The following is a 17,190-nucleotide window of genomic DNA, read 5'->3' on the forward strand; positions in this document are numbered from 1 at the left end:
ATTGCGAGCACTGCATTGAGTTATTTTTCACTGCTAACTGCACTTAACTCTACCAAGTGTGTCCTACTCTTTGCATTCATTAGTAATTCATTCTTATACATTCATGTTTCATTACGCTGCTGTGTTACGCAGATATATTTGCATACCATGGAATACACAATATAGTAAAATCTCTAATGATGGACACTATTTCGAGGAAACGATATATACCAACATACTGCCCAGCCCAGTGTATATGTACCAACATATCAAACATTTTAAAGACCAATCAATTGGGTCAGTTTTTACAGGCAATACAGTGATATATATATATATATATATATATATATATATATATATATATATATATATATATATATATATATATATATATATATATATATATAAAGATTTTAAAGATTTTGGCAACTATTTTGCCTAGCCTAATTATATTAGAATTTTTGTACACAGTTGTACACAGAATATTACAGCTTACAAAGAGCAGACCAACACATAAAAAGGAAGCATAAAATGTCTGTTCCTGAACATGAACAAAGCAATGAGCTGTGTAAGTGCTTATAAACACTCTCTTTCACACACAATCACATGTCCTGGACAGTGGAAGCTGATATGTGGTAAGAAGATAGTGTTTCAAGCATTTCCACATGCATCTCTCCATTTTCCCTGCATGTATACAGACAATACATTGCAATTCATTAAACACACATGCCGCAAACTCAAGCAAAAAAGCCCATTTTAGAAAGTTTAAAGTGACGTGACATAAAGCCAAATTTGGTGACCCATACTCAGAATTTGTGCTCTGCTTTTAACCAATCCAAAGTTCACACGCACAGCAGTGTTTAAGGGCACCTCAGTCGTGGTATTGAGGGTGGAGAGAGCACTGTACAAGCACTCCCCCCACCTACAATTCCTGCCAGCCCGAGACTTTAACTCACAACCTTTCGATTGTCAGTCTGACTCTCTAACCATTAGGCCATGACTTCCCTCCCGCAGAGAGTGATGAATTGCTGCACAGAAGAGGCTGTACAAAAAAGCCTTATGGAGATGAATTGGGCATGTAGACTATTATGCTAATTCGCAACTGCAGGTACATGCTCTTTATTTAAAATAATCCATATTTATAAACATTAGAACGAGGGAATGAATACATTTAATGCATGAGGATTTCGTGTGAGAACCTTTTCTGCCCATCTAAGTAAGAACACTTGTGCGCAATTACTAATGAATGCAGCCCAACTAAGTGAAGCTGTGTGTTTGGGTGATTGTCTGGGCGTTGCCTAAGCAAGCACTATTACTAATAAAGCCAAGAGCATTAAATGGATTTATAATTCTAAAGCCAGTACTCATGAATGTCCTAATAAGTTGCATTACCAGACCTGGTGTGGAAAGAGCTGTGGGATTCCCGCACACGTAGACAGGAAAACTGAATTTCGTGTCTATGTTTGTGAGGAAGGCCAGCTGGCTTGTTCTAGTCTCCTACAAGAGGGCTATACTAAACCGTGAGTGTCTCTTATGTTCTTATGCCAGCGGGCATCTCGTAGCTCTTCCTCAACAGGTGTATGACCTGGCGGCCACAACAACATGGAGGACATATGTTTATTTATCGGCTTCTTGTTTGACAGGTGTCTGGACAGGTCTACCACACTAAACTCGACGTGCTCCATGAATCCAGACTCTGGTTCACTGCCAGGCTGCATCACAGCTTGAAACCAAACAACACAAGAAACCTGACCGGCCCAGCACCTGTGGATCACTGTAAGAGTTCATACACATAGACACACACGCCACAACTACCACACAGACCCTCTCTAAATACACACACACATGCTCAAGCCAAACCACATATGCACACCCACCAACATACATGCTTTCTTAATGCCTACACACTAACCACACACCCAGACACACACAGTCTGTAAATACATTTAAACCCACACACAAACACTGTTCATACACTAGGATCCTCTCTAAAACACCAGACCTACTTGAAACACTATACAGGCTATACACACATTCACATATAAACGAGGACAACATTTATAAAAATATCAGTCCTTAAGACACTAAGGACTCTGACGTAAAACACAAACGCCCACAACCGCAGCTGAGACAGACAGCGTAAGACTATCCCTGACCAAAACCCTCCCTGAAGGGCTGACTGGATGCTTTCAACATCACATAACACATGTGTAAGATTTACACATTTGATGTATGCATGTGAAATACAGCATTCTCTTACACTTGTTATTAAATGTTCAACAGACGGTGACATAAATCTGTGAATGCATGTGTGCCATAATGTAAATCATTGTAAGGAAACCACTGGGTTTGTGCCCAGATGTGCTCTGTGGCCCAGACCTTGTTTTTCAGTATGTTTATTTCAGTATGTTTAGCACAGACAACTGAGCACTGTTCAAGTTATAATTATCTTCCTGTGGACCACAGAAAGGGATGGAGATGGAACCATTACAGTTGTGGACATACATGTCGTTTTCTCTATGGGTGTTTAGAACTACGTTTTAAAAATCAGTTAGTAGGTTGCCTGAAGGTCTAGCTGACTAAGCAGTCTAAAAAGGACAGTTCACCAAAAATAAATAAATAAATTGTATATATATATATATATATATATATATAGACGTATACTGTATGTCATTTATTCCTCTAATGGCAAAGCTGAATTTTCCACTGCTTTTACTCCAGTCTTCAGTGTTACATGATCCTTAAGAAATCATTTTAACATGCTGATTTGATGCTTAAGAAACATTTATTTTTTATCAAGGTTAAAAACTGTTGTGCTGCTGAACATCTTTGCATAAAATAGGTTTTCTATTTCAGGAATCTTTAATGAATAGAAAGTTCAAAATAACGATGTATTTTGATCAATTTAATGTTTTCTTGCTAAATAAAAGTATTAAAAGTAATTTCTTGACCCTAATAACCCCAAACCTTTGAATGGAAATATAGGTCAATTTTATGCTTAAAAAAATTATGCTATATAATTTTCATGCTATAAAAATTAAGACAGTTGGAAAATTTGTAAAATAATAAAATATTTAAGGTTTAATAGTTTAATATTAAACTAAATTCAATCTTTTTAGCAATCAAACAGAACAGTCATATTTTTGAATACCCATCAAAGGAAAAAGATCATCTATTTTCATCCAGAATGCAGCTAGAGCCAAACCATTTGCCTTTTGCCAAAACAGCAAATTAAAGTGATGCAGCAATTATTAACAACATTTTTACAACGAAAGAAAAAGATACTCTACAAAGAACACAGCAACTGTGAGAAGTGAGTTTAATATGTTAGTATGAAACTACTTTAATATTTGAAATCTTTAATATTTTAATTAATAATTTCTTTAATATGAAATGAGGTTTGCAGACGAACAGTTAACTGAACAAACTGTGTGGTCTGCATTCAAATATCTCAATAAAAACCACAACAAAAGAACAGCAGGATTTTTGTGGCCTCCACACATCACCACAGCCGTCCAGTAAGAGAAGAAGTTTAAAGAGCATAAAAGCCAGATCCATTTAGGTACTGTGATCCCTGAGATTTCTGCCCACGGTGACTCTTCTGGTAGACAGGTTAGATCAGCGGGGACATCTGTTTACATGTGCTGTCTCTGATGATGAAGAGGAACCTGTCTGAGACTGGAACTGAACCCGCTCGCTTCTGGATTCAGAACGCGCTCTAGAGAGCCAGACAGCGCTCAATGCTCCTGTGGCCATGTAGCCACATCGTTTTTTTGTTTGTTTTTTTTTACTAAATGTTTATCTACCCTAAGATTATTCTGCGCAAGGGGAGCAGAAGTACAATGAGCTGTTTATATAGAATTTTACGACACTGGGCTGAGATTCAGAGTAAATCCCGGTAATATGAATCGTAATTATGGTTTTTGGAGCATAGTGGTTGAACACATGTGATGCGGCTCCGCTCACTTCTTCTAATGTGTCTATTGCAGCCCAGCAGTATAATAACTTGGAATTTGCAAAACAAAATATTGTCAGAATCAACTAGGCAGTGGGTTGCCTTAACGGTCTGAAAGGACATGGTAATTAAAAGCACCACATAAAAAAAGAAATGAAAAATGAAACACATACAGTCTACACTGCCAGGTCAGGGTTAGTAAGATGAATGTCTCTGAAAGCCTTTTATGCTCAACATGATTGCATTTTTTGATCAAAACTTCAGTAAAACTGTAATTCTGTATTACTTTACAATATTAGTAATATTATATAGCATAATATTAAAGTATAATAATAGTAATATTGTTTTCTGATTAGCGAGCAACAGTCCAATTAATTGGATTAACTTGAGAATGTATATGGATACAAATCCATATGAAGCTTTGTTCTCAAATTTCACTAGTAGATGAACATTAATTGTGAAATCAATATGTATGGATCATTAATGCTACTGCTGCTAGAGAAGCTGAGAGTGGGAGAAAGATGTCAGAGAGGCCGAGAGGGAGAGAGAGTGAAAGTTATAAACATAAGCTCTAGTTCCAGTCTCAACAAAATAGCTGGCGTGACCTCTTATGCTGGCAGAAGTACTGCAATTAAATAAAAAATAAAAAAAGATGCAGGGAGTTTTTTTTTTTTACTCTCCCTCTCCCTCTCTATCAAAACTGAAGAGCTACACAGGTCTGAAATCCAGTGATCTCCAGATGTTGCTTATTTTCTCATGAAAAGATTCTTCACATGTCCACTTCTCTCTCTCTACCTCTTTCTTTTCTCTGTCCATATCCATTTCATTCTGTACCAATCTGCCCATCCTCCTCCTTTAATAAGATCGGTACTTCATCCATCTTGGTTTTCCATTTCCTTCTCCCACTTTTTTGACCACTTTGTCTATTCTTCTCCTTCCGCTCTTATCCTTTTGTTATTCCCAGAATCTGGCAAAATCTGCTGCAGTTCCTCCCTGGTGCTCGGTGAGATACTACACAGCTCTCTCTCTTCTAATGAACCCAATGACCCACATCAGGATGCTTTTGCTCTCTTTTATACCTATTGCCTGCAGATGGATATACATTTGTTTACCAAGTACCGACAGACCCAATTTCATCACTGACACCTAGACTACATGCTAACACGATTTGATACATTACAATGCCGATTATCTCATAACGGCTACAGCTGTCAAGAGCATATTCTGTATTACTTTACTAAACAGTCCCTCCAGGATTTTGTGATTCTACAATCACAGAATGTCACGCAAAATCAAGCATATGCCATATTTTTTGTGCCAGATTATATCAACAATTTTGCTGCTTTATTGCAGTGAATACCATTGTAAAATGAGCAGTGATGAGCCATACAGACCACTAGGACATCTGGTTATAAGTGTTTAAAAAGGAAAGAAAATTTCCAATATGAAACCTATTTGAGCAACGCAGGGCCTGGAGAGGGTAATATTTAATATTTCCAAGTGATCTCCCCAAATCATTCATTCATGACCTTCACTTGTCTATTTAATATTTTCAACTTAGATAAATGTGTGCTATATTCAATAGTTTGTGCAGAGGTGCTTTGCAGGACATGGAGAAGCCAGCGCAATCACTTGCATTTTTTTCAGTGGATACGCAGTCATTTTTGCTCATAAAAGGTAAGAGTAATCATTCATAACTGCATAGGGTCTACTTTTATTTGTGTGTACTCACAATATCAACAAAACATTGTGCTTTTATAAAATAAAGAAAATGAACATGATGCGCTTTCTGCCGTCTCGACTTTAACAGGAGTACAAAAATTAACAGAAACTCAGCGAATACATGGTTCACATAGGCTACATAATAAATATATCTATAGAAAGATTTAAATGACTATTTAACAAATTAAAACAAACTGAAAACTTTGAGCACTTTTCTCTAAAGGCAGGATAGGCAACTTCATCCTTGTCACACAGACACATAAAACACTAGTTTATAAGTTAATAATTCAAATATCTCCTTACTATTTTCCCTGTCACATTTATGGTAATTACATTTGTCAATGCTTTGCGGCAAGCTAAAAAACTGTTCAGCTGCATTGATGGAAAGCACCATAGATACTGCTGCTGGCGGGACAATAAACAACATCGAGCCACTCTTGACAGTCGGGGATGCACGGTCTCGTGTTGTTTCCACCAGCACGGCAAAAAAAATGTCATCACTAATTCATGGATGTGTAAAATATAAAAATAAGGATAAAACCTAAAACAGCACCGAGACCTGGCCCATGCCTGAACTATGATGTGAAAATTGGCCCGAAGCCCGGGCCAAGGAGCATAAAAAAGTCAGTGCACGTTGTGCCTGGGCTGAAATGCAGGGCTCTAAGAAGAACTATGAGAATTTCTATGCTGGTGACACCATTGCCTTAATGCAGGGCTCTAAGAAGAACTATGAGAATTTCTATGCTGGTGACACCCAAAATCTGATTTGATGAGATGTGAACAATACACTAAGCCAGCTGTGTCAGTTCAACTTATGTTTTTATATGAGTACTTAAAAGGACCAGTCACTCAGTCTTCAACTTAACTAAAGGTCACCTAAACTGCCAACAAAGGATTCATGAGTTTACTTGAGATCTGGATAAGTCAACAAAGAAAAATCATCAGAACACAACCACTAAAAGGCTTATTTAAAACCTCCAACATTTAACACCTAAAATCACTTTAGTCAAACAATAGGTTTAGAGTAAATACAAATAAAAAATAAAGCGCCATCAGAAAACACTGGATAAAATCTCTGCTAAAGCGTCTCATTCCTTTCCATGGCCAGCAGTGTTCCTGTGGATGGATAAGGTTTTCCTGACACAAATCCACAAACTCATTCGACTAGAAATCTAAAGGTTTTTCTCACTATAATACTAATACAAGGCCTCTGCAAATTTGATCTTAATTTTAAAGTCCATAAATTCAAAATTATTGTAGCTGAGAGACTTTTTTTTTTCAGTACAACTGTTGCATACCTGTAAAATCATGCTACATGAAACCAGCCTGAAAATGAGTGTTCATCGAGTTCATTGATACATCAAAAAGATTTGTTACATAGCTCATACTTGATTCTAATTCGTAAAATGTTTTTACATTTATTGTTCCTAGAAGTTTGTCCACAATTACCCAAAACATTGAGGCTCCCCAAGTGTTTGAATAACCATTTCGATGACCTGTTTCTGCAGTGATGACACCCAACCACAGCTTCAATACACTAAACCCACACTGCTGCCAGACACACGCACACCAACAAATCATTCAATCTGCGCCTCAATAAACCTTTCACTTGTGCAGTCAGATTTGAAAGGACATGCGGCCTAACAACGGTCATATTTTAACAGTTGCAAATATACCATTTGAAGAGTAAAATAACAGTGGAAGAACATGTTAAATGTTTTGCATGTAAAATGTATGCATACATAACTCACTGCTTCCATGTGTTTCACTGGCAACCCTGAGACTGTACAAATTGGTCTAAGAGAACAAGCATGGCGACAGTAACTCACCAGTTTTCCTAACTTTGACAAGATGGAGTGGCAGGATCTTGGTACTTAAATCTAAATAAAATAAATTAAAATAAATAAAATAATTCCAAGCACTTTCTGACTGACAGGTGACTGTTGGTTCTAGAATCCTTTGATACACATATGGATGAAATCACTATAGAGGTACATGTTTGCTTTATTGTTACAGTGCATAGAGTCTGATTATCGACTAATGATTGATTAAAGATGCTTATTATGATTTTAGACTGATTATTGGCTGCAATAAAGCCTATGTGTACGTCTTGCCAAAACATTTGTCTTCACAAGATATTAACATATACAGAACATTTTATGTAAATTCTGATATCCTGACAGTTCTACCTTGAGTCTTGTCTTTTTGGCTATTGTAACCCAAATATTATACTAATAATATAATGAAATATTGATTATATATAACATTCAAATTTATCTAATTATAAAAAATGCAGTAAATTCCTCTCAAATTCTGAGCAAGTTTGTCTGTAGCTAAGAGGAAGAGGAGTTCTGGAGAGAGGTCTACCTCTTCCACACAAAATAAACCCTGTGGAAACAACAGACCTGCTTTCGAGGACAGGTCTGGTAGCAATTACAAAGTAGAGACTGGAAATGCACGTCAGTCCCAGCACATAAACTGCTTTCATTAATATTTTCAGTAAAATTCATCAATATCCTGCCCTGCCACATTATTACAGCTTATCCTGGAACCAATATGGGGGCAATTCTGTGGCTTTCCCCCACATCTTATGATTTTGACATCTGATGTAATTGTGAGCTTTCCAGTCATTTATACTCGTCCAAGTCAATGTAACCCTGAGCCAAACCCCCAGAACCCCTCAAAAACAGATCACTAAAGAGTCTGCAGGGTTTTAGTCAGTCACAGTAAAGGATGCTCTTAAAAATCGCATTCTGAGGGCAAACAAAAGTTACAGCAAAAAACTAGGCTGACATCAGGAGTTCAAAGTCACAATTTGGTGAAAGCCCAAGTCTAAGTCATGTAAAAAGATTTCATTGAGTAAGGCTTATAAACAGTGGTTATTTCTGTAAAACAGACCCAGGCTGAGAGAGTAGTAGGGGGGCATGAAATGGGCAGACGTCTGACGTCTGGCATTAATATAAAGCTAAAGCAGTTCATTCCAAAATAATAAAAGACAAGTTTAGTGAACTAAGTGCCCGAGGAATCTAAAAAGTCCAAAATAGATTTACTCAATTACTCCAGGCCTTTGCTACAGTATGCTAGATTACCCATCCTTAATCAAGCAATCTGATTATTGAAACTTTTCAATAATGACATTCAACTGACATTCAAACTTTTCAGGCTATATAACTGGTTTTCAAATAGCAGGTTTACTAATAAATGCTGCCATCTGGTAAGTCTTAAACATTAGCATCCAACAATGCCATCACACCACTGTACATTCAACAGGAAACATCTGAAAAGTAACTTCAGTGTATACATTATTCGATAATTTAACTGTGGTTGGACTTTGCGCACGACAAAGCCAAACAACCATTATGACTGAAAATTCACCCAAATCTTGAACCATGACCACAGTATTATGACAGCCATCATACTCACTGTGGTTGATAAGGATTGGGTCCGTTGGGTGACGACTTCATGGACAGGGTCAGATGTCCCAGGTTGGTGCCAGGCAACGGTAACGGCACTTGACCTTGGCCTTGCGGGAAGATCTGCTGAGGAATAGGACGCTGGGGAACTACATTATGAACATTGGGGTATCCATTTGTATGACCTCCGTTTGGAAGTCCACCATTGGTGTTTCCATTTAATGGTCCAGTTGGATGTAAGGATGGGGGAAGAGTAGTCTGTTCACAGTACTTGCCTTTAGAGCTTGACTTACACACACACACGTGGGGCCGCAAGCACATCCCTCCATTCTTGCATGGCGGTGTACAGTTAGCTGCAACAAAGAGAAGAAAAGTTAAACAATTAAAAAAAAGTCATAAGATAGTTCATATAATATAACTTCTAACAAAATTTCATATGATAAAGTTTCATTACTTATATAGTACTGTTAAAATTTACAGAAGTTTATAGAAAATAGTTTTTCAGGATGGTCTTAGTTAATATGCTTGGCATGGTGTTGAGTAAAACAAATCATTTGATTTATTATTAAAAGCAAAGCAGAGCATACCAAAAATAAATAAAAAAACTAACAAAAACCAGAGGAAGGGTGGGACGGAAGGGTTGTTGTAGCCTTCTGTTATACATAATTTCCTGTGCACACTTCTGTTCTGTTTATTTTTACATGAACTGATGTGGCCGATGAAATTAAACATTTTTATTTTATACTTTAGGTTTTTATTTTGTGGTAACAGCATGTCAAGCTTTACATGGAATGTAACATTTAGAAGTGGATATTTCTGCAATATTTTCAGCATAGTTAATACATTAGAAAGTGCGTAAGGACATAGTTTTTGTATGCTTTTTATGTGGTAAGGAACAAAATACATAAAAATGAAAGTCAGAACTGATATACGCACAGATCATGAGATAAAGAGAGAACGAAAGAGAAGCAACAGAGAGAGTAAGAGAGAGGGAAAATGAGTGGATAACTCATGAGTGGGTGTTGACTTCTGGTCTGTAATTACATCGTTGAGGAGCAGGAACAAAGCTGTCATTCAACTATAAAGAGCCTAGCGGCCTCTATGGCCTACTAACACGGACTCTGCCACTAGCTGGGTTTCCATCACCCTGCTTTTATGTGCATTTTGTTATGTTGTTATATGGGTGGTGTTGGCGCAGTGGATAAGACACGTGCCTTTGGTGTGAAAGACCCGGGTTCAAATCCACTGTGGGACACCAATGTGTCCCTGAGCAAGACACTTAACCCCTAGTTGCTCCAGAGGCGTGCGACCTCTGACATATATAGCAATTGTAAGTCGCTTTGGATAAAAGCGTCAGCTAAATGAATAAATGTAATGTATGTAAATGTATATGGTCTTTCGGAAATGCCTGAGCAAAGTCTGTCAACAAAGTATTTCTCCCAGAACTGTTAAACCTCTGAAAACAATAACCGCATTCATTGTGTTTCGTCTGCTCGTTCTGAGGTTTAAGAAATTTATTATATAGGAAAATTATTATATTCAGTAGCTTCTCCTGTTTTTCTTAGTTATGTAATAGTGCCAGTTTATCAGGAAGTGACGATTTTGTTCCCTTTGACTCGCTGGATGGAAACGGTGCTTGCACTCAAATGTTTTGTGCGATATAAGTTAAATTTGCAACTTTGGATGAAAACCCGGCTACACACACACACACACACACACACATGGCAGCTTGATGCTCATCAGAAAATCTTTATTTTTTTATTTTTTTTATAAAGCACAATAGGGCTGCACGATTCTGGATAAATTGAGAATCACGATTTTTTGATCTCATATAGAGATCACGATTCTCCTACGATTCTTTATTATTATTATTACTATTAACATTATCATTATCACAAGTATATAAATTAATTATTTTATTTTGCAAGGATTCTTTAAATTGATCAAGTGTGACAAAGACATTTATAACAAAATATTTCTATTACACACAATTATTGTTCTTCTGAACTTTCTATCAAAGAAACCTGAAAAAAATCTACTCATCTGTTTTCAACATAATAATAATAATAATAATAATAATAATAATAATAATAATAATAATAATAATAATAATAATAATAATGTTTTTTTGAACGGCAAAACAGCATATTAGAATGATTTCTGAAGATCATGTGACACTGAAGACTGGAGTAATGATGCTGAAAATACAGCTGAACATCACAGAAATAAATTACATTTTAAAATACATTCAAGTGAAAGCAGTTATTTTAAATGGTAAATATTTCAAAACTTTACTGTTTTTGCTGTACTTTGGATCAGATAAATATAGTTTGGTGAGCAGAAGAGACTTTAAAAAAACATTACACATCTTATGGTTCAAAAACTTTTGACTGGTAGTGTATATATAATATATTTAAAACCCCAGTTTTTGTTAATATTAGAATGATGAAAAAGTTGTTTAGATCACTGATTCAACGACTCACTCATAAACCTACTACACTTGTTTCATTTCTGGATGAATCAGCGTTTTTGAACGATTCTCTTGAATGAAAAATTAATTAATTGACAAATAAATTAAGACACTTGTCGCCACCTATTGGTGAAACAATGCAATCGACACAAACGTTATTTAAAGCGCAGTACTTTCAAAAGGGGATTTGTTATATTTTGATCGCTGCCATATAGACATCAATGTTTATATTTAAACTATAAACTTTATCCCAGTATTTCTGTGATAATATAAATGACTGTAAGACAGATATAATACTGTGTAGTTGAAAAGACTGTTTGTGAAGATGTTTCTTAACCAAACATGGTAAGAGCTCTCTCTGTGTCAGCGGCAGTGCGCGCACGGATTTGAATGATCCGGTAAGACTTTGTCAAAGGTTTAACAGACTCGGGGAATCGTTGTCTTTTAGAAATGAGATCGAGAGGGTGTCTGAATCGAGATCGCGATCTTTTAACGATTAATCGTGCAGCTCTAAAGCACAATAAAATAACGATGGTTGACCATTGTGCTGAACAATATAACTTGAAAAGAATCAAAATACATAGAAACAATAAAAGACAAGACAATCAAATAATAATTATACATAATAAACTCCTGTTGGCTCATACACTAAAAGCCTTGTTAAAGAGGTAGGCTTTAAGCCTTGTTTTTTAAAAGAGATTCTGTTTCAATTGTTTTAATAGAGATTGGAAGACTATTCCACAATTTAGGGCTATGGCTATGGCTATGACAAAAGCCCGGTCACCTTTTCTCTTCGGCCTAGATCTAGGGTCGAATAAGAGTTTCTGATTCAATTACCTTAGACATCTAGCTGGACTGTATAAGCTCAACAGATCAGAAAGGTACTAAGGTGCCAGACCATTTAAAACCTTACAAAAAGTAAAAATTTTAACTCTATTTTAAAATAGACTGGCAGCCAGTGCAAAGAGTGTAGGATGGGAGTAATATGTTCGTATTTAGTTAGTCATATTAAGTAATTGAGTGCTATGGATATTCCTAAACATAAAATGGATCAGCACCCAGTTCTCAAGGCAGATGTTAGGAAGGATGATCTCATCAATAGTTTCTATGAGATCCCAGTGAACTGCAGCTGCTCTACACAGACTGCTACAGACATGCAGTGGCCATCTGGAGTACAGGGAGTTTTCCCTGGTGGGCCGCTGTACAATGTGGGACAGCCCACTGGGTAAATATATATATAAATAATTAATTATAGTAAATGTACATAGCCTATATCCCTCCATCGACCCAGACAAATGGCCTCCGTGGCCCACCAGAGTCAAAAATTCAAATTAATTTACCATGCTCTAGCTCAGGGCAGTGGTTCAAAAGCCCTCGTCACTGTCAATTTTTTTTTTTTTTTGAAAGAGCCAATCAAATAAAAGAAGGTGGGATTGACTGTGCACAGAAACTGAGCTGCATGGCACCTGACTGCGAGCTGAGGTAAGATGTAAGCAGCTAAACATTTCAGAAATATTTGCCAACCGCAAACAATTATTGGGCTTTGAGTTATTCGTCAAAATGTACATAAACATTAGTGTAGCAGTTTTTAGCAGAGATATGATAAGAGTAAATGTTTGTATATCTCTAACCAGGCTTTATTCTGTAATTGCACGTGTTATGAAAATTAAAATGTTTCATAAAGCTCTAAAATATCATTCTCAAACTTACTCTAGAACACTGTACATCTGAAGATTTTTGCTTTCAAGTGCAGTGATTAGGAAAGTGATACATACACATACACACACATACATATATATATATATATATATATATACATTTTTAATTTGTTAATGCTTATTAGTTCACATGAATTACTTTATATACACTCATTGTTTGACATGTTTGACATGACACATTACAAGTTTGAAATAATTAAGCCTTTTTATTTATTTATTTATAAAAGGCTGAATTTATTCAGAAATACAGTAAAACACTAATATTATGAAATATTAAATTTAAATTAGATTCTAAATTATAGTTGTCTATTTTAGATATTTTAAAAATGTAATCATTACTCCAGTCTTCAGTGCCATGTGTTCCTTCAGAAATCATTCTAATATGCTGATTTGCTGCTTAATTATTACAGTTATTATTTGTGCTCAATTATTAATAATGGATCTTATAGATACTGAAAACTGTTTTTGGTTCTTAAAATTTCAGGATTATTTGATGAATACAAAATTAAAGAACAGCATTTTTGAAATACAAATAATTTTTAAATAAGTATACTCTGTGATTCAGTTTTTTCTTCTGTTATGCTTGTGTTATATCTTTCACTTGGATGTTATAAGTTGAACTGAGTAAATACATATAAAACAAAAACTGTGTCCTTTATTTCAGGCTGCAAAGCAAATAATTGTGATTATTTAAAGGAAGGTGATTCTTTTCTATACCCACTGTAGATTTAAATCAATATTTATGTACATTTAATTAAATTATGATGTATATAAACAAATTAAATGTCATTTTTCATAATAAAAATTAATGTGCTTTATTTATATTTAAAATCTTTTTTCCAGATGCTTCCAAAGGAGGTTTTTTTATTAAATTTAGCTCACTTTTGAAGACAAACTATATCCAACCACATACACACGTCACATTTTTCCATACAAGCTGGATTAAAATGAGCATTTTTAACCATAAATTATTACACACACGGCTTGTGACAGAGGTGAGACTGATTACATCAAATATGACATCATATAAACTACTCCCCCTGGTTTGGAGTTTTTCATTTTTGTTGACATGACCCACAGCAGGGGATTTCACTTTTCTTTTCCACCCTCCCTGTTTCCCTCCTTTTCCAATGTACCTGATTGGCCCTCTGGGGTTCAGGGTTGCAAAAGTGAGACAGTCCTTAGAAACGGAGTACACACACGAACACTGTTCCTGGTCATATCATGCCCTTGTGCACCACCTCTCCCACATAAACACACACAATGAACACATGAAGGCACAAAAGTACTTCAAAACTCACACCCCCACCACACATTTACATACAGAAAAAGTGCTATACGAGTTAAAGTAGAAGTATTGTGACAAAAGAAAATTTGGTTGCACTTTATTTTACAGTACGTGTACTAACATGTACTTATAGTGTACTTAAAGTGTATTTATCTAAGAAAGTTCTGGTAATGCAAGGTAACTACATGGGGTAGGGTTAGGTTTAGGGGTAGGTTCAGGGTTAGTACCTAGTTATTACATAGTTATTGTAATTACTATAATAAGTACATAGTATGTACATGAGGAACAGGACTGTAAAATAAAGTGCTACCGAAAATTCTGTCCTACACTTACCTCACATACAGGTGCATCTCAAATAATTCAGTAATTCAACTTAAATTGTGAAACTTGTGTATTAAATAAATTTCAGTGCACACAGACAGAAGTAGTTTAAGTCTTTGGTTCTTTTAATTGTTGTGATTTTGGCTCACATTTAACAAAAACCCACTAATTCTTAACAAATTAGGATACTTCATAAGACCAATACATTTTTTTTTTTTTGTGAATTGTTGGCTTTCTGGAAAGTATATTCATTTACTTAACATGTACTCAGGGTACCTGTGCCCTTGGTAGGGGCTCCTTTTGCTTTAATTACTGCCTCAATTCAGCGTGGCATGGAGGTGATCAGTTTGTGGCACTGCTGAGGTGGTATGAAAGCCCAGGTTTCTTTGACAGTGGTTTTCAGCTCATTTGCATTTTTTGGTCTCTTGTTTCCTGTTTTTCTCTTGACAATACCCCATAGATTCTCTACGGGGTTCAGGTTTGGTAAGTTTGCTGGCCAGTCAAGCACACCAACACCATGGTAATTTAACTAACTTTTCATGTTTTTGGCAGTGTGGGCAGGTGCTAAATCCTGCTGGAAAATAAAATCATCTTTAAAAAGCTGGTCAGAAGAAGGAAGCATGTAGCGCTCCAAATTTTTTGTAATCAGGTGCAGATGACATTGCACCCCAAATCATCACAGACTTTGGAAACTTAACACTGGACATCAAGCAACTTGGGCTATGAGCTTCTCCACCCTTCCTCCAGGCTCTAGGACCTTGGTTTACAAACGGAATACAATACTTGCTCTCATTTGAAAAGAGGACTTTGGACCACTGAGCAACAGTCTAGTTCATCTTCTCCTTAGCCCAGGTAAGACGCCTCTGACGTTGTCTGTGGTTCAGCAAATTCCTTGACACGTCTGTTTGTGTTGGCTCTTGATGCGTTGACCCCAGCTTCAGTCCATTCCTTGTGAATTTCACTCAAGTTCTTGAATTGATTTTCCTTGACAACCCTCATAAAGCTGTGATTCTCTTGGTTGGTTGAGCATCTTTTTCTTCCACACTTTTTCCTTCCACTCAACTTTCTGTTAACATGCTTGGATACAGCACTCTGTGAAAAGCCAGCTTCTTTGGCAATGAATGTTTGTGGCTTACCCTCCTTGTGAAGGGTGCCAATGATTGTCTTCTGGACAACTGTCAGATCAGCAGTCTTCCCCATGATTGTGTAGCCTTATGAACCAAACTGAGAAACCATTTTGAAGGCTCAGGAAACCTTTGCAGGTGTTTTGAGTTGACTGGCTAATTGGTATTTCACCATATTCTAATTTGTTGAGACTTCAGACTTCAGTCTGTATGTATTGAATTTATTTAATACACAAATTTCACAATTTGAGTTGAATTACTGAAATAAACTAACTTTTCCATGACATTCTAATTTATTGAGATGCACCTGTACTCTTATGACTTGCATACTTCTGTGCAACACAAAAGATGTTTTGAATGCTAACATCTATTTGACCCATATTGATAAGAAGTGCCAAACTAAATGTACATCTACATGTACATAATTTGTAAATAGGTAAATAATTACATGCATGAAATGCAAATCTACCACACATTTCAGAAGCATAAGCTTTCACATTCAAAATCTAACAGTCCAGAGAACGGATAATTCACATTTGAGTTTCAAATATTTGTAGTGAATTTTAAGCAACTGTTTAATAAAAATATTAACTCTTAATTAAATTGTATAATTACAGTACACTACTGTTTAAACTTTAAAGTCTTTTAAAGAAAAAGTTATGCTCTCTGCACAAGACCTCTTCTAACAAAACTTCCTGCTGACTAAACTGCACAGTACCAAAAAAAGAAAGTGGGAGATAAAGTTAGGCCTCACAAAGACAAAGATCAGGAAGGAAAAAAAAAACTGATAAAGAAAGCGTGAGAGAAATGAGAGGGCGATGTTGCTGACTCAGTAGGGCTATGGGGAGCAGTGCTGGGTAATTCCAACAGGTCCAGCTTCTTATTAGTTTTATCACTCAAGTCAATATTGAAATCAGTGTTAAATGTGTTGCATTGTACCCTCAATGTACTCAGCGGTGTAAGAGCTCACGCACAGCTGAACACACCAGACAGAGTGGTCGATAAGCCCATTTCAGTCTACTAGTATTTCACAGTAGACCCAGAGCCAATCAAAGGGGGCTGTGGTCAGGCCATTTCTTGGCACAGATTTGTACGTGTAACACATCTAAGGGTCCATTCAAGATGATCTGTATGCTGCAGAGCTCTCCCACAGCTCTAACATCTTCAAACGTGTTGAATCTGAAAGGTACTACTTGGATT

General features: G+C 36.2%; 1 protein-coding gene across 5 annotated transcripts in view; it reads right to left on the reverse strand.

Moving 5' to 3' along the window:
• The window catches only part of LOC127933426 (latent-transforming growth factor beta-binding protein 1), a 72,845-nt gene that overhangs the window by 45,771 nt on the left and 9,884 nt on the right, over window positions 1–17,190 (reverse strand). For all 5 annotated transcript variants that reach the window (XM_052530429.1, XM_052530430.1, XM_052530428.1 and 2 more), the window contains exon 3: window positions 9,080–9,422. In XM_052530429.1, coding sequence (XP_052386389.1) covers window positions 9,080–9,422 — 343 coding nt within the window. The remainder of the gene's footprint in view (window positions 1–9,079; window positions 9,423–17,190) is intronic.

This window comes from Carassius gibelio, chromosome A17 (genome assembly GCF_023724105.1).
Source record: "Carassius gibelio isolate Cgi1373 ecotype wild population from Czech Republic chromosome A17, carGib1.2-hapl.c, whole genome shotgun sequence".
Taxonomy (NCBI): domain Eukaryota; kingdom Metazoa; phylum Chordata; class Actinopteri; order Cypriniformes; family Cyprinidae; genus Carassius; species Carassius gibelio.